The sequence below is a fragment of the Piliocolobus tephrosceles genome, chromosome 17 (genome assembly GCF_002776525.5).
Source record: "Piliocolobus tephrosceles isolate RC106 chromosome 17, ASM277652v3, whole genome shotgun sequence".
Classification (NCBI taxonomy): Eukaryota; Metazoa; Chordata; class Mammalia; order Primates; family Cercopithecidae; genus Piliocolobus; species Piliocolobus tephrosceles.
The window spans coordinates 59,682,296-59,707,152 of NC_045450.1; the positions used below are offsets into that span (position 1 = coordinate 59,682,296).

At 45.0% G+C, this 24,857-nt stretch overlaps 1 protein-coding gene across 3 annotated transcripts in view; it reads left to right on the top strand.

Moving 5' to 3' along the window:
* Nucleotides 1–4,769: 4,769 nt before the first annotated feature.
* Nucleotides 4,770–24,857, top strand: part of ZNRF1 (zinc and ring finger 1) — a 118,374-nt gene continuing 98,286 nt past the window's right edge. The window contains exon 1 of one of the 3 annotated variants that reach the window (XR_002729659.3): nucleotides 4,770–5,861. Coding sequence is in view for 2 of the 3 variants with exons in the window: in XM_023202443.3 (XP_023058211.1) it covers nucleotides 5,438–5,861 (424 nt within the window). In the remaining variant the exon portion in view is untranslated. The remainder of the gene's footprint in view (nucleotides 5,862–24,857) is intronic. The other 2 variants (XM_023202443.3, XM_023202442.2) reach the window with 2 other exon arrangements.

Here is a 24,857-nt window from a genome sequence, read left to right on the forward strand (position 1 = left end):
AAAAAAAAAAAAAAAAAAAAAAAAAAAAAAAAAAAAAAAAAAAGAAAGCACTCATAGACCAAGGAGACCATGACCAGCAAGAAGCCCACTTCACTTTGGGAGGATTTCAGGGGAGGGAGTGCTGGGCAGAGCAAATGTTTCATCTGAACACCCCCTCACTCCAGGTGACTACCCCTTTAAGGAATAGTTGAAGATCCTGAACTCTGGGGGCCTTGAGTATTATGTGCAGGATCAACATATTCACATAACCTGGGAAATTCCTGATAGGATTGTGGTGAGAAAAATAAACACCCACGCCATTGCCGGGCTGGGCAGTAAAAAAAAAAAAAAAAAAAAAAAAGAAATTCATTCAAATACCAAAAAAAAAAAAAAGTGATTTAAAAAAACACGACCAGGTGTAGTGGCTCATGCCTGTAATCCCAGCACTTTGAAAGGCCAAGGCGGGTGGATTACTTGAGGCCAGGAGTTCGAGATCAGCCTGGCCAATGTGGTGAAACCTAATCTTTACAAAAAAAAAAAAAAAAAATTAGCTGGGTATGGTGGCACACACCTGTAATCGCAGCTACTCGGGGGGCTGAGGCGTGAAAACTGTTTGAACCCAGGAGGCAGAGGTTGCAGTGAGCTGAGATCACACCACTGCACTCCAGCCTGGGTGACAGAGTGTGACTCTGTCTCTAAATAAATAAATGAATAAAACAGAAAGACACCTACTTTGTAACCACAAAAATTAAAAAAATAAAAATTAAAAAAAAAAAAAACAAAAAACAGAAAGAGGCCGGGTGCAGTGGCTCATGCCTGTAATCCCAGCTACTCTGGGAGGCAGAGGCAAGTGGATCATCTGAGGAAGACTTGTCTCAAAAAAAAAAATTAGCAGCCAGGCACAGTGGCTCACGCCTGTAATCCCAGCACTTTGGGAGGCCAAGGTGGGTAGATCACGAGGTCAGGAGTTTGATACCAGCCTGACCAAACATGGTGAAACCTGGTCTCTACTAAAAATACAAAAATTAGCCGGGTGTGGTGGCACGTGCCTGTAATCCCAGCTACTCAGGAGGCTGAGGCATGAGAATCGCTTGAACCCGGGAGGCAGAAGTTGCAGTGAGCTGAGATTGCACCACTGCACTCCAGCCTGGGCGATAACAGAGCAAGACTCTGTCTCAAAAAAAAAAAAAAAATTAGCGTCACATGGTGGCATGTGCCTGTAATCCCAGCTACTTGGGAGGCTGAGGCAGAAGAATCACTTGAACCTGGGAGGTAGAGGTTGTAGTGAGCCAAGATCATGCCACTGTGCACCAGCTTGGGTAACGGAGCAAGACTCCATCTCAAAAAATAAATAAATAAATAAAAATAAAAAAACAGAAAGAAACGTATTAGTAGTCATTTTCCATTCTCCCCTCCCCGAAGCCATGGCAACCACTAATCTTTCTGTCTCCGTGAATTTGCCTATTCTGGACATTTCATATAAGTGAAATCATACAATATATGGTCTTTTATGGCTGGCTTCCATATAGATCAATAAGTATTGATCAATATAGATCAATAAGTATTGGTGGGGTGCAGTGACTTAAGCCTGTAGTATGATTTTACAAGATTCATCCACGTTGTAGTATGAATCAGTACTTTATTCCTTTTTACGGCTGAATAATATTTCATTGTATAGATACATCAACTTTGGTTCACCTCTTTATCAATTGATGGGCATTTGGGTTGTTTCCACCTTTTGGCTCTTTTGAATAATGCTGCTATGAACATTTATGTACACATTTTTCTGTAGACATAGGTTTTTTTTTCCCGAGACGGAGTCTCGCTCTGCCGCCCAGGCTGGAGTGCAGTGGCGTGATCTCGGCTCTTAGCAAGCTCCGCCTCCCAGGTTCACGCCATTCTCCTGCCTCAGCCTCCCGAGTAGCTGGGACTACAGGCGCCTGCCACTACGCCCGGCTAATTTTTTTTTTTTTTTTTTTTTTTTTGTATTTTTAGTAGAGACTGGGTTTCACTGTGTTAGCCAGGATGGTCTCGATCTCCTGACCTCATGATCCGCCCGCCTCAGCCTCCCAAAGTGCTGGGATTACAGGTGTGAGCCACCGCGCCCGGCCTAGACATATGTTTTGCTTTCTCTCCGAACTATACTGAGGTAGGAGTGGAATTGCTGGATCGTGTAACTCCATATTTAATCTTTTTCAGGAACTGATAGACTATTTTCCAAAGCAGCTGCACCATTTTACATTTCCACCAGCAACGTACAAGGGTTCCAATTTCTCCACCTCTCATCAATACTTACTATTGCCCTTCTCTTTGATTATAGCCATTCAAGTGGGTGTGAAATGTTTCTTCTGAAGTTCTATGAGAACAGGGACTCCATCTGTCTGGTTCAGCACTGTATCCCAGAACCTACTACAGTGCCTAAAATTTATTACATACTAAATATTTTGTTAAATACACTAAAACACTGTTGAGTGAATGGATAAATCAAACGCTATTTGGATAGTTACAATGGGTATCATGTATTTATCTCTCTAATAGGGATCTTTCAAGGGGTCTAATACCTTATTTTTTGTTGTTAGTATAGTACTAAACCACTCTTCTGATACCATAGTCTTTCTTCTATGAGGAAATTGGAGTAAATTTAAGCTTTCTTGTTTTTCCTCTTTAGGTACACACATACTCATATAGGCACCCACAGATAATTTATTAGATGTTGGCACATTTTGTTTCTTCCTATTTTTATTTCTCTAGCAAAAAACTCTTACTTCTATAAGGTTGTTTGCTCACCTCCAGGTATTTCGTGCTTGCAAGTAGCTTTCCTCCTGTTTCCAGGCTGGCCACACTGGAACAATCAGTATCTGTGATAGGCTAGCCTTGCTCTTTTGGTTTTCTTTTAATATTTTTCTACACCTTGTTTTGGCCCCCCAATTTAGAAGTATCTGGGGTCATTTAATAGGTAGAAGTCAGTTAAGCCAGGGACTGTGTGATCCTCACAGCCAGCACCTAGCACTTGATAAACAGTTGTTTAGCTGTCACAGTGGCTCATAATGTAGTCCCAGCACTTTGCGAGGCTGAAGTGGAAGGACTGATTGAGGCCAGGAGTTCCGGCCTGGGCAACATAGGGAAACTCCCATCTCTACTATTTATGAATGTATGTACATATATATATATATATATTTTGAGACAGTCTCTTTCTGTTGCCCAGTCTGGAGTGCAGTGATGTGATGTCAGTTCATTGCAACCTCTGCCTCTCGGGTTCGAGCCATTCTCCTGCCTCAGCTACCCAAGTACCTGGGATCATAGGCGTGAGCTACCACACCTGGCTAATGTAATTATTTTCTATTTTTATTTTTTTAGTAGAGACGGGGTTTCACCATGTTGGCCAGGCTGGTCTCAAACTCCTGACCCCAGGTGATCCCCCCCGCCCCTCCACCCGCTCCATCTCCTGGAGTGCTGGGATTACAAGCGTGAGTCACCATGCCTGGCCTGATTTTCAAATTTTTAACAGACTTTTACTCAGGAGGCTGAGGCAGGAGAATCGCTTGAACCTGGAAGGCAGAGCTTGTCCAGCCTGGGCTACAGAGCAAGACACCATCTCAAAAAAAAAAAAAAAAAAAGAAAGAAAGAAAAAGAAAAACAGGCCATGTGTGGTGGCTCACGCCTGTAATTCTAACACTTTGGGAGGCCAAGGCGGGTGGATTACCTGAGGTCAGGAGTTCAAGACCAGCCTGGCCAATATGGTGAAACACTGTCTCTACTAAAAATACAAAAAATTAGCCGGGTGCAGTGACACATGCCTGTAATCCCAGCTACTGGGGAGGCTGAGGCAGGAGAATCGCTTGAACCTGGGAGGCGGAGGTTGCGGTGAGCCGAGATTAGGCCACTCCACTCCAGCCTGGGTGACAGAGTGAGATTACGTCTCAAAAAAAAAAAGCAAAAAAAGAAAAAGAAAAACAGTTGTTCAGTGAATGTGAATATAGGAGAGCAAGACGGACTGAGGTATCAAAGGAACCCTCCCTTGCAAAATGATGTAGGCTTAGTCAACAATACACCTATTAAGTACCCACCGTGTCCTTGGCCCGTGGTGTAGGCCGAAACACAGAACATGGTAAACAAAACAGGGCTCCAACCTTGGGCAGAAGGTTTCTATAATCACTTCTAGCTACGTTGTTCTATTTCCATATCCATATCTATTCACATTTTATGGTACATCTATTGATTCTGAAAATTACATTTTAGCTAAGGAATCTACTCATTTGCTTAAGCCCAAAATAGGAAGTTCTGACCTAGTGTCAGCAACACGCCGGATTCACAAGGGTCCCCGTGGCGCTGTTTACCCCCAAATAGCTAAACCCCGCCAAATGTTGAGATTCCGGACCTGACGGGTGCTTGGATGGGGAACCCCCGAAAGAATGGCCATCACGTCCACCAGAGGGTGCTGTGGGGGCAAATTTGTGCCAGGAGGGGAGCTCGACTGGTGACCCTCAGAGCCAGGTAGGCGTAAAGAGTAAATCTCCTTCTTCCCGGTGTTTCCTTCCCACCCCCTCGAACCATTGCTGCCCCTCCCCCATACGTGGTTCCCCCTGAATAATTTGCCATTTTCGGGGACTTAACAAGTGTTTGCTTTTCAAAGACATCTGGTTTCTGTGGCTAACGCCCAGTGGCTCAGGCAGCCCAGGTCACAGGCCGGCCGGGGGCGGGCGGTGGGTGGGGACTGCTGGGGCGTCAGCTGCCTGGGCGCCGCAGGGGCCGCGAAAGGGTTAACCCGACGGGGGGAGGGGGAGGGGGCGCGGGCCGCGCCTGCGCTCTGCCGCCCTCCATTGTCTCCACGGCGGCGAGGAGCGCCGGCGAGCGCTGCCTGGGACCGAGCAGGGTGGCGCGGCTGGTGGGGCCGGCGGCGACTGAAGCGAGAGCGCGACGCGACGCGACCGCGGCTTCCCGAGCTGCGCCTGGCCGCCCAGCGCCGCGGCTCGCCAGAGGCCTGGAGAGGTCCGGGCCGCCGTCCATGGTCGCGGCGTCCTGAGGCGGGGGACGCGCCTGGCGCCCCCGGTCCTCCGCCTCCTCCCGAGGGGCGGGCGGCCTCCTCCGGCGCCTCCCCGCGCCCGCCCGCCGCTCGCCGCCGCCTCCCTCCCTCCTTCCCTGCGGCTCCCCCGGCTTTCGGAGCCCGGGGGCGGCCTGTGGCGCGCGGAGCCCGCGCCGGACTGCGCCTCTTTGGACCTTGAGGGGAAACATGCGTTTGGCTTGGATCGTTTGAAATTCTGAGTTTGGGATCCCCGCCCGCCTGCCTCTTCCGCCCCGCGGGTTTTTTCCTTTTTTCTTTTGCTTTTTTTCTTTTCTCCCTCCGGGTCTCCTTTTTGACTCCCTCCCCCTTTATGCTCGCCCAGCCCTCCCCCCGCTGCTGAGAAGTGGGGGAGGGTCTCGGCCTCCAGGTTCCCGCCCCACCGGGGCCCGGGCGAGCATGGGGGGCAAGCAGAGCACGGCGGCCCGCTCCCGGGGCCCCTTCCCGGGGGTCTCCACCGATGACAGCGCCGTGCCGCCGCCGGGAGGGGCGCCCCATTTCGGGCACTACCGGACGGGCGGCGGGGCCATGGGGCTGCGCAGCCGCTCGGTCAGCTCGGTGGCAGGCATGGGCATGGACCCCAGTACAGCCGGGGGGGTGCCCTTTGGCCTCTACACCCCCGCCTCCCGGGGCACCGGCGACTCTGAGAGGGCGCCCGGCGGCGGAGGGTCCGCGTCCGACTCCACCTATGCCCATGGCAATGGTTACCAGGAGACGGGCGGCAGTCACCATAGAGACGGGATGCTGTACCTGGGCTCCCGAGCCTCGCTGGCGGATGCTCTACCTCTGCACATCGCACCCAGGTGGTTCAGCTCGCACAGTGGTGAGTCCACGGTGGTGGAGGCCTCGGAGGGAGGGCGCGCCGGGGCGCCCCAAGCCTTCGCGTGCGTGCCAAGGTTTGGGAATATAGTGCACGACCGAGATCTGTCTGCCTTCCCTATGGTTCCCGATGCCAAAGGATGAATGGGATACCTACCCTCTGGAAACTAGGCTTTCTGCAAGGTTGCAGAACCTGGCGATTTAGGACTCCCGGCGTGTGTTCACTTGTGGAAGGGCAGAGCGAAGCCTACCTATTGGAGTCCCATTTATTGGCATCTCCCTCCTCAGAAAAGAGGTCTTCTCTGGCTGAGAGCAAGTCAGCCTGGGTGCTTCCATTCTGCCACTGCAGCAATGTGCCTGCCTCGCCAGTAACGGAGAGATGGAGCCGGTTGGAGCAAGCAGTGTCTCCTAAACAGAGAGTATGAAAATGAAATAAAATTAGGGGCAAGTGATGCCTGGATTAGGGCTCTCAGTCTTGCTGGGAGAGAGGTGCCCAGTTTTGCCACCCTGCTGGAGATCTGTTTGAAATGTTTAAAATGGAGCAGCCGGCAGGCGGCTCGCATAGACAGGTGTGGCTGCTGTACGAAGGGCCCAGCCGGCGAGTCTCGCGGGGGCTTTGCAGGACCAGGGCTCTGGTCACCCGTACTGCATGCAGCAGGCTTGGCTCCACGACTCTCACCTCCCTCCATCTTTTTTCTTCTGCTCCATGCTAAGTGCTTGGTCTTCCTGTGAATCTGCATCTTTTTGTAACAGAGAGCCTGTCAAGGTGGGGCATTATTGCCTGACTGTTGGCACATGACTGGGGAAAAGGAGGATTCAGAGAATCTGGATGAATTCATTTTATGAACTTCTGGTGACAGGCCAGCAAAAGGTTGGAGGGGGATTTCCCAGGCTCCTACTGGGAGGGCAAAAAAGGCCTGGCAGGAGGAAAACAGGTCTGTTGCTAGGTCAGGCTTCTAGAAAATTGGCCAAAAGGTGTGTGGGGCCGCTGTTTGCTAATTGGCAAGTTGAGTGAGTAAGTGACATCTTAAGGTTCTTTCGGGTGAGTTGGGGAAATTTAGATATTGTGTAGGGGAAAGATTGCTCCTGCCCTTAGGATACTTTATGGAGGGTAATATCTCGTGGATCACTGTTTTACCTACTGTGAAATAGGGTTGACTTTTGAGGTATCGCTTTCCTCCTCCCTGCAAATAGCCTGGGGTTTGTTTTCACTTGGTTTGTTTTTTTGTCAATTCTATAAACTATGTGAAATAGAGTTGGAGGAGAAACTATTAGTGACTAATTTAGGGTAACCCTTAGAAGTAGCTTGTGAATTGTTAGGATGATATTTTAAACTCTGAACAGACCTCCGCATATCATTGGAGCTTTTCTGACCTCATCGAACTCTGACCTGAATGAGATGCAAGGCATGATTGCCTTTGGCTCTTTCAGGCATTTGATCAAAATTAGGCATTTTGAAATTAATAACTTTTCCTATGAAATTTAGTTCAGAGAGCCATATTTTTGAGATGACTGGTTAGGTGTTTAGAAGAACTGTAATGAGCATCTGGTTTTGAACTTAAAAGCACTATAAGAAGTTTCTCTAAAATCACAGAATTTTGTGCGTTGAAAAACATGAGATATGTAGGGAGGAAGAAAGGGAGTTTTTTTTTTTTCTTTGCTGAAATTTCTTAAGTCTGTCTCTTACTAAAAATTTATTTATTATGCTACTGCCAGGTTCCATGCTAAAGTTATGAGCTTATAATTGGATTCCAGAATTTCAGCCCTAAGCTGTGAAACCTTATTTTTTTTCATCCTGTTATGGTGAGAGTAGGGAGAGCCACTGAACTGTGGGGACAGGAAAGTTGGAGCACATTAATCCTTTGGGGAAGGCTGTCGAAAGCGTGTATGGGAGGCTGCTATTAATATTGTAGGTAATCTATTCCTTACTGTGTAAGACCATCATGTCCTTCTGCAAGACATTGAGCATACCTGGCCCCACCTACTAAATGCTGATAGCATCCAGCAGTTCAGTGTGTCACCCCAAAATGTCCCCAAGAACTCCCAAATGCCCTCTGGGGTGTGGGTGGTATCACTCTGGTTGAGAACCACTGCTTTAGGGATTGATTCTTTTATTTACATAAAGTAATTAACTTTTCCTGTGCAGTTCATTTGAGATGAACCTTCGTGTGCAGCATTGGTTCCATCTCACCTGAAACAGACCATGGGATCTTCCAGGACATGTTTCCTCTGTGGCTCATTGCTGCAAGAAGCCAAACTTGTTTCTGCTTTGGAGCCTTTGAGTAACGTCTAAGCAGCTTTTGCTGTTGTGTTGTAAGATTAGAAGGGTAAAGATTTTGGTGCACAATTGATTAGATGCCTGGAAGTTGATATGATGCGTTTCCTTGTGTTTTCAAGGTGCTCTTGCAACTCTTCATGGGTACAGAAAACAGTTGTCAGTGAAATACATGGGGGAGTTCAGTGTATCCTAGGCCATCTCAGAGAGCGTGGGCTTAGGCTGAGTCTAGAGGTAGAATACTGAAGGGCCCTGGTCCCAGCTCCTCCTCTGAGCAGCTGTGACCTTGGGCAAGACATATCCGCTCTCTTGAGCCTCATCTTTGTCGTTTTGAAGATAGTTGTGGTCATCCTCATGAGCTCCAGCCTTGCTCCGCACATCCCGGGAGAGGAAGCGCTGTAGTCACATTTGTCTTCTCTAGGTTCCTGGCTTCACTGTGCTGTGACCCCCACGTATCCCATTCCCTATGCCCAGAGTGCTTTTCTGTCCATTCTTCACATGAAATCTTCTTTCTGATCCCTTAGGACTTAGAGACCACTCTTAAAAATTGGCCCCTCCTGTTATTCTCTCCAGTCACTCACTTGTTACCTTAATCATTCTTTTTTTTTTATTTTTGAGACGGAGTTTCACTCTTGTTGCCCAGGCTGGAGTGCAGTGGCGTGACTTCAGCTCACCACAGCCTCCGCCTCCTGGGTTCAAGCAATTCTCCTGCCTCAGCCTCCAGAGTAGCTGGGATTACTGGCATGTGCCACCACGCCCAATAAGCTTGGGGCTAATTTTGCATTTTCAGTAGAGATGGGGGTTTCTCCATGTTTTTCAGGCTGGTCTCAAACTACCAACCTCAGGTAATCTGCCTGAACCGGCCTCCCAAAGTGCTGGGATTACAGGCGTAAGCTACTGCGCCCTGCACCTTAATCATTCTTAACATACTTTGTAAGCATTTTATCTGTTACTTTTTTTGCGTACAGTTTGCCTAAAGTCTAAGCTCCATGAGAGCAGGACTGTGTTCCTTGATTTCTGCTGTGGGTCCTGCACTGTGCCTTCCTCTCACATCTTTTGAGTACATGAATTTGAGTGCTTTATGTTCATCATCTCACTTAATCATCACTATAACTATGAAGTAAGACTCTTCTCCCCTACACCCATTGTACACGTAAGGAAACAGGTTTGGGGGAGGTTAAGGAACTCACACAAGATCAGGCTGTTAGTAGGTGGTGGAGATGGGATCGGAATGTAGGTTGGCTGGTGCCAGAACCTGGGCTCTTAACCAGTACCCTCTTCTGCCTCTTATCTGAAAACATTAGGAAGTCGCGTGGTGTCCTGGAGATTGTGCTGGCCTGTGAGTCAGAGTGCTAGGCCCATTTCCTGGTTAGGCAGCTGATCAGCTGCATGACCTGTGACCTTGGGCAAGTGAGTCATTTAACCTCAGTCACAATTTATTCATCAGTAAAATGGAGAAGACACCTGTCCTGCTTACCTCTCAGAGTCATGGTGAGGGTCTCATGAGATAATGTGCACAAAAGCCAAAGGACATCTACATGGAGAGTGGTGGAGTTCCTATGGGGGCACTCTCTTATGGTTGTCTACCTTCAGTCACCTCAGATTTTTTTTTTTCCTTTTGAGACAGGGTCTCATTCTGTTGCCCAGGCTGGAGTGCAGTGGCGAGATCGTAGCTCACTGCAGTCTCAGACTCCTGGGCTCAGATGATCCTCCCAGCTTGGCTTCCCAAAGTGCTGGGACTACAGGCATAAGCCACCCTGCCTGGCCTAATCGTCTCAGAATTTGATGGGTGGAGAGGTTTACAGCTGTGCTAGCTGTAGCCCCCAAATGGAATGTGGTCTGTGTCCTAAAGTCTGACCTGCATTGGTGGGCTGCTTTTACTCATAATGCCGCTGATAAGGGCTGCTTTCTAGAAGCAGAGTGAGTCCCTTCCATTCCACGTTACAATGTAAGATTTGCTGTAACTCCTGATGGCTGCCTCGGTGCTATTCTGGAGGTCTGGTCATTCTCTTTCAGTAGTTCTGTTTGTCTCAGAGTATGGATTTCAAATGTGGGATACAAAACATGCAGGATTCACCATATTGAAAGAAGTTGCTGTTTTCTAGGTTCTACTGTAAAAGGGCTGGCCACTGAGGGCTTCACTTCAACTTCTTAGTATACACACACACACACACACACACACACATTCAGAAAAGTCTAAACTGTTCTTTATTGTCATCAACCCATCAACTGAGACTAATACAAGGTGATTGTGTTTTGTTTTTGTTATTATTTTTTTTTTTGAGACAGGGTCTTGCTCTGTCACCCAGGCTGGAGTGCCATGGTGTAATCATGGCTCACTGTAGCCTCAAACTCCTGGGCTCAAGCCATCTTCCCACCTCAGCTGCCAGAGTAGTTGCAACTTAGGTGCACACCACCACACATGGCTAATTTTTATACAATCTGTTGTAGAGATGAGGTCTCACTGTGTTGCCTAGGCTGGTCTCAAACTCTGGGCTTTAAGCAATCCTCCCACCTCAACCTCCCAAGGCATTGGAATTATAGGCATAAGCCACCATGCCTGGCCCAAGGTGCCTTTTAATAAGTCTTTGAACATGCTAGCAGGATATCTCTTGGGTTCTGTTTTGCTGCCACTGTAGGGTTCTCAAGTGATTTAATTTTCTTTTATTGTTAGCTAATGGGGGAGAGTTGCCAGCTCCCTTGGAGTGGATCAGAAAGCCTTTGTGCCCTGCCATAGGTGTGCTAGAAGTAATGGGCCTTCACCTGGTTTCTGGAGAGGAAAAGGCATTCTGTGGTCTCCAGAGAGCATGATGGGTCTCCTGCCCTGCAAAACTTCTATTGTTAATGAAAACTTTTTTAAAAAAGCAGAATTTTTAGCTCTTTATTACCATGAGGGCTTATTTTCTTAAAACAGAAAAGTTACCCTGAGGCAAAGATAATTTCTTGAAGGTCATAGTTAACTCTTGCTTACTGAGGTTTGAATGGTGTTGTAAGAAACAGTGGCTTAGCTCTTAAAGCGTTTGTTTTATGGGATATGTACATTTTGATATTAAACAAGGATGCACCTCAATATGTCATGTCACAAGGAATACTTTGAGTTAGGCCACTTTTAGCCAAAGAAATGAAGCAAGCTCTAGTTCCTTTTGGCAAAAGGAACATGCTGTGTATTTTACATATGTGGTCTTCACCCCAAGCATATTGGACACAGAAATTTGAGTGTAGTAGTTCCTCCTTATCCAAAGGGGATTCGTTCCAATACCCGCAGTGGATGCCTGAAACTGTGGATAGTACCTAAGCTGAACCCTGTATCTACTGTGTCTTTTCCTGTATATATATACTTTTGAGAAAGTTTTATTTATAAATCAGGCACAATAAAAACTCAATAGCAGTAATTAATAATAGAACGATTATAACAATATGCTATGATAAAAGTTATATGAATGTGTTTTCTCTCTCCCTGTCTCAAAGTACAGTCATGCATTGCTTAATGATAGGGATACTTTCTGAGAAATGGGTCATTAAGGGATTTTGTCACTGGGCAAACATCTTAGGGTGTACTTACATGGACCTAGGTGGTATAGCCTGCTACATACCTAGATTATATGTTGCTCCTACTGCTCCTAGGCTACCAACCTGTGCAACATGTGATTGTGCTGAACACTGTTGGCAATTGTAATACAGTTGTAAGCATTTGTGTGTCTAAACATAGAAAAGGTACAGTATATAGTCTTACGGGACCACCATCATGTATGCAGTTGGTTGTTGACCCATGCATGTTGGGCAGTGCATGATGGTATCTTAATATTTCAGACCTCTGTTGACCACGGGTAACTGAAACTATGTAAAGTGAAGCCTTGGACAAGGGGTACTGCTGTATACCCAATTATAAAACTAAGCTTCAATTTTGACAGTTTCAAAATTGGAAAAACTTCATAGGGAAGTGGTGGTAACAACTTAAATGGGATATTGATTCTGCTCCTATCCTCAGGTAGGGGTGTTTTTAATGACAGTGAATCACTGAGGTTGTGGTTCTAGAATCTTGAAGTTAGCTCAAAACCTAAATCTTAATCTCAGTCAGTCAGTCAGTTAGTTATTGATTGATTGATTGATTGATTGAGACAGAGTCTCACTCTGTCACCCAGGCTGGAGTGCAGTGGCGCGATCTCAGCTAACTGCAACATCCGCCTTCCAGGTTCAAGTGATTCTTCTGCCCCAGCCTCCCAAGTAGCTGGGATTACAGGCATGCACCACCATGCCTGACTAATTTTTGTATTTTTAGTAGAGACAGGGTTTCACCACGTTGGCCAGGCTGGTCTCAAACTCCTGACCTCGGGTGATCCGCCTGCCTCGGCCTCCCAGAGTACTGGCATTACAGGCATGAGCTACCGCGCCTGGCCACCTCAGTCTTTTAGGATGATGGTTACATATACATTTCAGTCTGTTTCTTTTCCAAGCTTTCTCATGGCCTAGTCTGAATCAGATGGTTCATAGTAATTACCATGATTTTAGTCTTGAGTGTGAGAAGGGGATTCTTGCCGGACGCGGTGGCTCAAGCCTGTAATCCCAGCACTTTGGGAGGCCAAGACGGGCGAATCACGAGGTCAGGAGATCGAGACCATCCTGGCTAACACGGTGAAACCCCGTCTCCACTAAAAACTACAAAAAACTAGCCGGGCGAGGTGGCGGCGCCTGTAGTCCCAGCTACCCGGGAGGCTGAGGCAGGAGAATGGTGTGAACCCGGGAGGCGGAGCTTGCAGTGAGCTGAGATCCGGCCACAGCACTCCAGCCTGGGTGACAGAGCGAGACTCCGTCTCAAAAAAAAAAAAAAAAAAAAAGAAGGGGATTCTTAGAGACCCAGCAGTTTTCACTTCTGAATCTTAGGTTCTCACTTGAACACAGGTTTATCCTTGGATCCAGCAGTTGGGTTTCTGTCCTTTATATATATATTTTTGGACAGGGTCTTGCTCGGTTCAGGCTGGAATGCAGTGGCACGATCATGGCTCACTGCAGCCTCAGCCTGTAGGGCTCAAGTGTTCCTCCTTCCTCAGCCTCCTGAGTAGCAGGGACTACAGGCATGTGCCGCTACGCCTGGCTAATTTTTAATTTTGTGTAATTGGGGTCTCCATTTGTTGCCCAGGCTGATCTTAAACTCCTGGGCTCCAGCGATCCTCCTGCCTCAGCCTCCTAAAGTGCTGGGATTACAGGTGTGAGCCACCATGCCAGACCCCAAATTTAATGCTAAAGCAGCAGCTGAAATAGTTTCTAGACTGATGAGACTGTTTATCTTGAGACCTCCCTAGAACTGTTAGTCTTGAACACACAGCTTTCCTCTGTTGGGAGAAAGGAGGAAGGAAGAGTTCACTGGATCCCTGTAAACTCCAAGTTAGGGGAGGCATGATGAGAATTTATAGTGCACTCGTGGATCTATAACAAGAAGGAGGCAGATACAGACAAGAGCTCTCCTGATTTCTGTGAATGGTTCAAAGGGTTCTTAAACTTAACGGTGCCCAGTATTCTCCAGGGAGGTAGTTAACAATGCAGATGACTGGACCCCACTCCCAGAATTCACTAGAGCTGGAGACCCAAGAATCTAAATTTGTAACAAATGAACCTGAAAGCAAGTGAGAAGAACTTCTGCATCTGAAACTCAACTCCACCAAGCATTTAGTTTTTCTCTCCCTAAACATAGAAATAAACTCTGAATGCTTTTTTCATATAGTTATTGGCTTTCTTTTTATTTATTTTTTCTTCTTATTTTTCTTTAGAGAAAGGATTTTCTTCTCTTGCCCAGGCTGGAGTGCAATAGCAAGATCACGCTCTCTGCAGCCTGGAACTCCTGGTCTTAAGCAATTCTCATGCCTTAGCCTCTGGAGTACTGGGACTACAGATGCTATGCTACCATGCCCAGATAACTTTTTTACTTTTTTTTTTTTTTTTTTTGGTAGAGAAGTTGGTCTCACCATGTTGCCCAGGCTGGTCTTGAATTCCTGGCGTTAAGTGAGCCTTCCGCCTCAGCTCCCCAAAGTACTGGGATTGTAAGTGTGAAGTCACTGTGCCTGGCCTTTATTTTCAGTATTTCTAGTCAGATATTTGCTAAGCAATCTCTATAGCTCCCAGAGGGTAGGTTCAACCAGGAACAACATTGTTGGCTATTTGATGGTTTTCTTTTACATGGGACTAAGCATTATTGCCTGCATATAGGCCCAAGCCAATTTGCCTTGGTCTCAGAATTGAATTTGCTCTGAACAGAAGGTAATTGTGTCAGTGTCCCCTTTCCTTCTGGACTTGTCTTCCTCCTGACTTTTCTTCTTTGGCTGCTGGTGCTACAGAAGGGCTTCCTGAGTTACCCTCTTTCCTACATCCCCAGCCAGGCAGCTAGACAAGTCAAGAGCTTAGGATGAATCCAGGCTTTAAAGAGGTTGGAAGACCTGTTTTTCCTTTTCTGTGACTGACCCAAAAATATAAGACTTTTTTTCCTTTGTGTGTGACGATCTGTTGAACAAAAACATTCATTTATTCCATTGATAGCCTCTGGTATACCAGGACCTATGGTAGGTGCTGAGAATATATATATTTATTATACAGCGATTAACTTATTGTTTCCAAGAATCTTTGCTTCCTCACTCCTTAAGAGTCTGTATATTTTAGCTTCTGGGAGATTTCACCTTTACATCAGCTCCTCTGCTGAATAAAGAGATAAAAGTAGGTGTTTGTCCATGAGGCTGCCGCGAGGGTATATACTTCTTCTCTTCACTTATTTTTTTCCAAAGCCCTAATTCTGGGTTGGGGCAGGTGATCTTTTCTTTGTGGTTCCAGCCGAGAACCCACCAAGAAATTCCTCATGTCTTAGTACAAGGGGTCCTCTGTCCTCTCAGTGAGAATAACAAAAGAAAAACTGATTTTCAAACTCTTCATCTGCATCTTTGATTTCAGTATCTTTGTCATCCCTAGAGCCACTTTTCTTTCTGGTCATTGAACACTATTTTCTAGAAGCATGATTCACCACTTTTTAAATCTGTCTCTGTAAAATTTATCCCAAGCCACAAATACCCAGAAGGAAATTTCCTCCTTGGTATTATAAGTCTATGTCTCTGAGCTTCACAGCATCTACACTTCTGTGCTGGTTCCCCTCCCCCCACCTCCCCAGTGTTTTTTTTTAACTGTCATGAAATATATGTAACAATTTACTATCTTAACCGTTTTTAAGTGTACAGTTTAGTGATACTCTGAATACTGCATGTAAGTGGACTCGTACAGTGTCTTTTTGTGGCTGTCCTATTTCACTTAGCATAATGTCCTCAAGGTTCATCCACATTGTAGCATGTTTCAGAATTTCCTTTCTTGTAAAGGTTGAATCGTATTCCATTGTCTGTCTCCCACATTTCACTTTCCATTCATCTGTTGCTGGACACTTGGATTGCTTCCACATTTTAGCTGTTGTAAATAGCTGTAATTCACTGTTAGACATGTGAATTTCTTAATATCTCTTCAGGACCCTGCTTTCAGTCCTTTGGAGGATATACCCGGAAGTGGAATTGCTCCATCATTTGGTGATTCTATTTTTAATGTTTTGAGGAACCACCATACTGTTTTCTACAGCAGCTGCACCATTTTATATTCCTACCAACAGTGCACAGGCTTCCAGTTTCTCCACATCCTTGCTAATACTTGTTATTTTCTGGTTTTTCTTTTTTTTTTTTTTTTTTTTTTTTTTTTTTTTTTTTTTTTTTTTTTTTGTTTTTTTTTTTTTTTTTTTTTTTTTTTTTTTTTTTTTTTTTTTTTGAGGCGGAGTCTCGCTCTGTCGCCCGGACTGGAGTGCAGTGACCGGATCTCAGCTCACTGCAAGCTCCGCCTCCTGGGTTTACGCCATTCTCCTGCCTCAGCCTCCCGAGTAGCTGGGACTACAGGCGCCCGCCACCTCGCCCGGCTAGTTTTTGTATTTTTAGTAGAGACGGGGTTTCACCGTGTTAGCCAGGATGGTCTCGATCTCCTGACCTCGTGATCCGCCCGTCTCGGCCTCCCAAAGTGCTGGGATTACAGGCTTGAGCCACCGCGCCCGGCCGGTTTTTCTTTTTTGTTTTTGTTTTTTTTTTTTTAATAGTAGCCATCTTAATGGATGTGAGGTAGTATCCCATAGTTTTCATTTGCATTTCTCTAATGATTAGTGATGTTGAGGATCTTTTCATGTGTTTATTGGCCATTTGTATATCTTTTTTGGAGAAATATCTATTTGTATATGCACATTTGAATCAGGTTGCTTTTTTCTTTCTTTCTTTTTTTTTTTTTTGACACGGAGTTTTGCCCTGTTGCCCAGGCTGAAGTGCAGTGGTGCAGTCTCAGCTCACTGCAACCTCCGCCCCCCAGGTTCAAGTGAGTCTCCTGCCTCAGCCTCCAGAGTAGCTGGGATTATAGGCGCCTGCTATCACGCCCGGCTAATTTTTGTATTTTTAATAGAGACTGGTTTTCACCATATTGGCTAGGCTGGTCTCGAACTCCTGGCCTCAGGTGATCCACCCGCCTCAGCCTCCCAGAGTGCTAGGATTACAGGCGTGAGCCATCACGCCCAGCCTGGGTGGCTTTTTTCTTTCATTGTTGATTTTAGTGTAGTTTTAAGAAACTTTAAAGCCTTGTTTATGATAGCCAACACTGTAATGTATTCCCCTCGGGAATAAGTAATAAATCTGTGTTATATTTGAGTACATTTTTCTCAAAATAAAGAATTTAATGAATTGTTTCATGCCGAGAGATTTTATGAGTACTTTGGCTCTTGGTAGTGCCTTACTTTCAGAAGGATAATTTTCGGAGAAATTTCACCTCGTATTTAGGTATGTATGTTCTCTCATCTTGGTCTTGGTGAATCAGACTTGTCATAGCAGTGCTCCAGCTTTCTTGTTGGTAGTAGCTTGAGCCCTCTGAAAAGTAATTAATCCATACTTCATGAAGAGTTGTTCTGAAATTAGTCATCTCTGTACGTATTTTTTTTTTTTTTTTGAGGAGTCTGGCTCTGTCACCAGGCTGGAGTGCAGTGGCATTATCTCCACTCACTGCAACCTCTGCCTCCCGGGCTCAAGCAGTTCTCTTGCTTCAGCCTCCCAAGTAGCTGGAATTACAGGCATGTGCCACCATAGCCGGCTAATTTTGTATTTTTGTATTTTTAGTAGAGATGGGGTTTCGCCATTTGGCCAGGCTGGTCTTGAATTCCTGACCTCAAGTGATCCACCTGCCTTGGCCTCCCAAAGTGCTGGGATTGCAGGCGTGAGCCACCATGCCCGGCTAGGAGAAGCTTTTTTTTTTTTTTTTTTTGAGACGGAGTCTCGCTCTGTCGCCCAGGCTGGAGTGCAGTGGCTGGATCTCAGCTCACTGCAAGCTCCGCCTCCCAGGTTCACGCCATTCTCCTGCCTCAGCCTCCCGAGTAGCTGGGACTACAGGCGCCTACCACCTCGCCCGGCTAGTTTTTTATATTTTTTAGTGGAGGCGGGGTTTCATCGTGTTAGCCAGGATGGTCTCCATCTCCTGACCTCGCGATCCGCCCCTCTCGGCCTCCCAAAGTGCTGGGATTACAGGCTTGAGCCACCGTGCCCAGCCCAGGAGAAGCTTTAACCTGGATTCAGGAACAGAGGTAGGAGAACCCAAGATCACAGGCCTCATCTGACATGGTCATTTTGCCCATACTTCTTAGCGTTTTGGAGATCTTTTCATTTGTTTCCATCTTAAATAACCTTTTCCCTGTGGAGAAGGTGCCTTTTTTGGAGAGAACCATTAAGATTCTTTTATCCTGCTGCCTGCCTGAGTATTCTGGGAATCCTACAAGGATTTGGGGGAGCCCTTGGGATTCCAACCTAACAAATTAGTTTTCTATAATATTGTTCTAGTCCATTTAGATTGTGTAAACGATCTAAATGGTGTAACACCATTTAGGATCAAAAATAAACAGCAATTTAAGTCAGCTTTTCAAATAAATTTTTATTTTTTAATTAAAAACAAACTTTTTTTCAAAGACGAGGTCTCACTGTGTTGCCCAGGCTGGACATGAACTCCTGGGCTTAAGACATCCTCCCACCCTAGCCTCCTGAGTAGCTGGGACTGTGGGCACACACTACCGCGCCTGGCCAAAGACACTTTTTTTTTTTTTTGAGTTGGAGTCTTGCTCTGTCGCCGAGGCTGGAGTGCCGTGGCCGGATCTCAGCTCACTGCAAGCTCCGCCTCCCGGGTTTAGGCCATTCTCCTGCCTCAGCCTCCGGAGTAGCTGGGACTACAGGAGCCCGCCACCTCGCCCGGCTAGTTTTTTGTATTTTTAGTAGAGACGGGGTTTCACCATGTTAGCCAGGATGGTCTCGATCTCCTGACCTCGTGATCCGCCCGTCTCGGCCTCCCAAAGTGCTGGGATTACAGGCTTGAGCCACCGCGCCCGGCCAAAGACACTTTTTTATAGCTCTGCCTGCTGCTATAACAAGTGTCCCTAAATACCCATGTACATCATGTATTATTAGATTTCCTCAACTCTGGTTAGCTATGACTGAAACGTTCATGCCATTGCAGCCAGTGCCCTGGAAAGCTATAAGCAAGGCTTAAGACCTGTGATGAGGGCTGACTTGCAAGCTAGCTGCCGTCCATCTTAATATCTGACGAGCCCAGTCATGTTGGCTGTGTTTAATTCATCCATTTCCTACCTACTTCCTCAACCCAGAGGCCAAGTGCAGCACAAAAGGATAGTGAATCTAAATGTCTCCAGTATTTTGAGGTATAGGAATCTCCTATGAAGTGGCAGACCTTTGAGAAATAGTATTATGAGCTGTTCTGTTTTGCTGTGGCTTTGGAAAACCTTTGGATTCCTCTACTGAAAATTTGTTTGAAAAAAAAATCTTTTTAATGAAACAGTGTGAGTCACAAAGCAGCCACCCCTTCTCATAATAGCATTTCTCACCAGGGGAATTTTTGGTAGCTGTTGGGGGAGGGATTTGAGTAGGTTGTGGATGATAAATCCCTTGGGGGGGAACATAACCAAAGGCTGCCATATCAGAACACTGGTGCTTTCCATGCTAACACCAAGCCCTGAATTCAAAGTGCAGGACGGCAGAATAGAACAGAGAAGCCTGTGCCCAGTGAATCGCTGCAGTAGCATGACCAGTGAGACTGGAGTTTCAATTAAAACATCGTTGTAGTGTAAAAGGATCATGAGATGGAGGGAGGCCTTGGGTTAGATAGCCAGAAGCCATTTATGGGCAGAACATCAGCTTTCTGGGTTAAAGGATGGCTGTGGACCTAATGATGAGCATCTAGAGGTCATGGGGAATTTCTTTACTGTCTGTGCCCCCCTTTTCCATGTGGTCAGCTTGGTGCTTGGCACTGATCATGGCACATTTACAGAGAATGGATTCATGTAAGGTCATCTGTGCTCTTCTAAAGATTTTAGGTCTAAAGCATTTAGAGTGGCTCCCAGAGGAAACACCACCCAGTCAGCCTCCTTGTGGGATAGTGAAAAGGAAACATTTAGGGATACTGAGAGCTTAGAACAAGCCAGGATTATGATATAAAATCCCAGTTACCTGTCTTAAACTTTTCTGCCAACCTAGCCTGAGTTTTAACTGTTTTCAACTGCATTGATTTACAGTTTCTCGGGACTCATGTCTGAACCAGTATCTTACGTAAGCTACAGACAGGGGAAAGGCTGAAAGGTTATTAGAAATGTGTTAAGATTTGCTTTCCTTTGGAAAGTCATGGCTGTCTTCTGTGTTTTCCTGGCTTTGTACTTTTCTTCAAAGCCTGTTACCGGTTCCAGGTCTCCAGAGCTCAATAAAGGGGAAACAGGAAGTGAGCATTTGATGCAAAGAGCCAGCAAAACATAATAAAGGGCACAGGCATGGAACCAGGAGAGAGAATTGTGGGAGAGAGTTTTCTTGAAGGCATCAGGTCTGTAGGATTACAGGCATATCCTTCAACAATGACTTTTAACTCCTTCAAACAAGGAAAAAGCAATTAGGAACCTCTGTTCAGAAAGGACCAATTTTTCTTAGGTTATGTAGTAGAGGTTCAACACTTTTATATGATGGCATACAAGTAATTATAAAGTATCTTTTGCCTAAGGAGTTCAGAACACTTACAGAGAAAAGTGATGATCACCTTTATAAAGGAGTAACAATTACTTCTCTGTCTCTTTACTTGAGGGCCCACAGGGTAAGTCTTATCATGAGTTCCAGCCTGGAACCCGGACTCTTACTTTTTCTGTCCATTCACTTTGTTTTTTGGGTTTTTTTTTTTTTTGAGACAGAGTCTCGCTCTGTCGCCCAGGCTGGAGTGCAGTGACATGATCTCAGGTCACTGCAACCCCCGCCTCCCGGGTTCAAGTGATTCTCCTGCTTCAGTCTCCTGAGTAGCTGAGACTACAGGTGCATACCACCATGCGCAGCTAATTTTTGTATTTTTAGTAGAGACGGGGTTTTACCATGTTAGCCAGGTTGGTCTCAATCTCTCGACCTCATGATCCGCCCACCTTGGCCTCCCATAGTGCTGGGATTACAGGCGTGAGCCACCGAGCCCAGCCTGTCCATTCACTTTTAGTAATGAACTCTGAGTTTTAGTCCTGCGATTACTAAATGGAAAAGTCACAGAGGTTTGTGCTGTTTAAATTTTGGTTTCACTTGTACATTTCAGGAACTCAAATAGTGGTGTGACTCTGAATGGGAACTCTTTGGTGTCTTGGAATTATTGATTTTTTTTAATTTTTTTTTTTTTTTTTGAGATGGAGTCTCACTTTATTGCCCAGGCTAGGGGGCAGTGGTATGGTTTCAGCTCACTGCAACCTCTGCCTCCCAAGTTCAAGTCATTCTCCTGCCTCAGCCTCCCGAGTAGTTGGGAGTGTAGGCACACGCCACCACACCTGACTAATTTTTTGTATTTTTAGTAGAGATGGCGTTTGAACTCCTGACCTCAGATGATCCACCCGCCTTAGCCTCCCAAAATGCTGGGATTAGAGGCGTGAGCTACCACCCCACGCATTCAAGAGAGATAATACACTCACCTTACCAAGCAGATTATAATAACTAAAACATTACAGATATAACTGTATATACCCTGGCCTATTCCCATTTCCTCCTTCCCTTTCCAAAGGAAACAACTGCCCTCACTCGTGTTTCTCCCACCATATGTGTTCGTGCTGTTGCTCCTTGTAGCTATCCAAAACAGCATTTATTTTCTATAAACTTTATGTAAACTGTACAGACATGGAACGAGAAAGATATTATGAGGTGTGTGTGCGCATATATACTACCTCAGAATGGAGGTAGTATATAAATTCATTTTACTACTTATTGCTATAGCACATTTATTTTCACAGCTGTACTCTATTGATCTATTTATTGATCTATTGATCTGTTATCAATGGATATTAAAGTTATTTTTAGTTTTTGAAAATTTTGTTTCCTTGCATACGTGAATGAGTTTTTCTAGGGTACATCCTTAATCATGAAATAGTGGGGTTACAGGGTGTGTGTGTGTGTGCACGCGTGTGTGTGTATATATCTTTAACTCATAATTAAATATTGCCCAGTACATCCCCAATATGCTTATACCAATTTACACTCCTGAAATAACATATTTTTGCTTGTTCTGTGTCCTTGCCAAAATTCGATATTGTCATACCTTAAGTTTTGGCAAGCTCTCGTGGGTGTAAATGGTATATTATTGTGATTTTATTTGTTATATATTTGATAATATATATTTATCTATAATTAATGTATTAATATTGTATGTTTAATCATTGTTCTGTGAAATACTTGTTCATGTCTGATTCATGTTCATATTGGGTGGTTTAACTGTTTCTTACTGGTTCATACGAATTTGTTTTTGTTTTGTCTGTGGATAAGAATTCTTTGTTGTCATATATAATGTAGATGTGTATTCTCTCAGTTTGTGGCCTATCTCTTTATTCTTTTTGTGATTTCTTATGGTTACTTAATTTTAATATGACTGAATATTCAAGTATTTTCTCTTATGGCTTATACATTTTATGTGTTAAGAAATATTTTATTTACCTGAGGTCATAAAGATGTTATGTTTTCTTCTAAAAGTTTTAAAAATTTGCCTTTTGTATTTAAATCCTTAATCCATGGGTAATTTAAAACCAATGTTTATTGGTCGGGCGCGGCAGCTCACGCCTGTAATCCCAGCACTTTGAGAGGACGGGGGGGGGGGGCGGTGGATCACTTGAGGTCAGGAGTTCGAGACCAGCTTGACCAACATGGAGAAACCTCGTCTCTACTAAAAAAACAAAATTAGCTGGGCATGGTGGTGCATGCCTGTGATTCCAGCTACTCGGGAGGCTGAGGCAGGAGAATCGTTTGAGCCTGGGTGGTGGAGGTTGCGGTGAGCCAAGATTGCGCCATTGCACTCCAGCTTGGGCAATAAGAGTGAAACTCCATCTCAAAAAAAAAAAAAAAACAGTATTTATTTCTTTAGTTTCGAGACAGGATCTCACTCTGTTGCCCAGGCTGGATTGTAGTGGCGCGATCTGCAGCCTGAAACTCCTGGACTCAGGTGATCCTCCCACCTCAGTCTCCTGGGTAGCTGGAACTACAGGTGTGCAACCGCCATATCCGACTAATTCATAGTACTGGGGTGATAGGCATGAGCCACAGCTCCCAGCCTATAATTAAATTTGCATGGGGTAAGATAGGGATATATATATTTTTCTTTTTCCATATATGAATAATCACCTCTCTCAGCAGCATTTGAGGAGTAGTAAAGTCATCTATCCTTGTACTAATACTCTTTTATTTTTATTTATTTATTTTTGAGATGGAGTCTTGCTCTATTGCCCAGGCGGGAGTGCAGTGGCGCTATCTCAGCTCACTGCAACCTCCACCTCCCGGATACAAGCAATTTTCCCACTTCAGCCTCCTGAGTAGCTGGGGTTATAGGCTCATGCCACCACACCCTACTAATTTTTTGTAGTTTTAGTAGAGACGTAGTCTCACCATGTTGGCCAGGCTGGTCCTATACTCCTGACCTTAAGTGATCTGCCTGCCTTGGCCTTCCAAAGTGCTGGGATTACAGGCGTGAGCCACTGCACCCAGCCTGTTTTTGTTTTTTGAGACAGAGTCTCGCTCTGTCACCCAAGCTGGAGTGCAGTGGCGTGATCTCTGCCTCCCAGGTTCAAGCAATTCTCCTGCCTCAGCCTCCTGAGTAGGTGGGACTACAGGCGTCTGTCACCACACCCGGCTTTTTTTTTTGTATTTTTGGTAGAGATGGGATTTCACCATATTGGTCAGGCTGGTCTCGAACTCCTGACCTCAGGTGATTCACCTGCCTCAGCCTCCCAAATTGCTGGGATTACAGGCGTGAGCCACTGTGGCCAGCCTACTTGTTTATTTACTATGGTTTTGTAATAGGTCTTGCTACGTGGAAGGGCAAAACTGTGTTGGCTAACTGAATCTTACTAAGGGACAAATAAGGGAATCCAGATAGCATCAGCACAATGAAGTACAGAGTAGCAGGAACTGCTCTGTTTAAAGCGGGTATTCTTTTTTAATGACAGGACATCTGGCAAACCCACCCTAATGGGCAGTTTCAATTTTTTTCCCTACTATATTGCACAAACAATAACATTTCCTGATGTCTTTGTATTGCAAACAGCAGAATAAACAGTTCTGTATGTTACAACAACAGTAAAAACAACAAAAACTGGTTAGCTATTTTTGGCACTCTATGCTTCCAGATAAATTTTGGAATCAGCTTTGTTAACTTTCTGTGAGGAGAAAAAACTGTTAGGATATTTATTAGAATTAAATTGAGTTTATCAGTAAGCCATTTTTATAAATTTGGGCTTATCCATGAATCTGATAGAATTGATTTACAGTTATAAAAATAAAAATTTTAAACATTTTATTTACATTTAAACTTTTTAGAAATAATTTCAGACTTACAGAAAAGTTACAGAACTTATACAAATAAATATTACGTATCCATCTCCCAGAATTCTCAAAGGTTATCAGAAAGAGAAATCGTTGATATCCATTATGTTCTTGACTCTGGAAAGCAGCTTAAGATCTTAATAAATACAACTTGTCAAGTTTAAGAAATCTATATTGATCTTCTCCTGGGAATTGGAGAGCCATGTGATCTTAAAAGTGACATGGTGTCACTTAGGCTAGGCATTAAGACTGAGATCTCCTTTAATCATTGTTGGTCTGTATCCTTTTGTGAACAGAAATAAATCCACTGCCACCCTCTGCTCCCAGGGTGCTTGAAAGATCCAGTCTGTTGAAAGAGGGGCTTCTTAGATAGTTGTAGGCTAGATAATTCAAATCAAGTCAGCATCAGGATGACACAAGAATGACTTCTGGAAGTTTGGCTCAGCTGAGCCAGAGATGCCTTTATTGCAGGAATGGGACACCCTCTCTTGGGAGAGACAGTATAGGGTAGTAATTAAGGTCACAGGCTTGGCACAAAACTGTCTTCAGTGTGAATCCCAGTGTTGCTAATTTTTAGTTTTGGAACCCTGGGCAAGTGACCTCACAACCTGTGCCTTAATTTCTTTACCTCTAAAGTGAAGCTAACAATAATAATAGTATCTATCATATAGGACTCTTATATGAATCAAATGAGTTTGTAGCATATCCACATCGCTCAGAACAGTGCCCAGCAGGTAGTAAGTGATCATTAATGTAAGCTGTTAATATTTAATGTCACTGGATAAAGCTTTATGGTTTTTTGAAGATCTTGAATTCC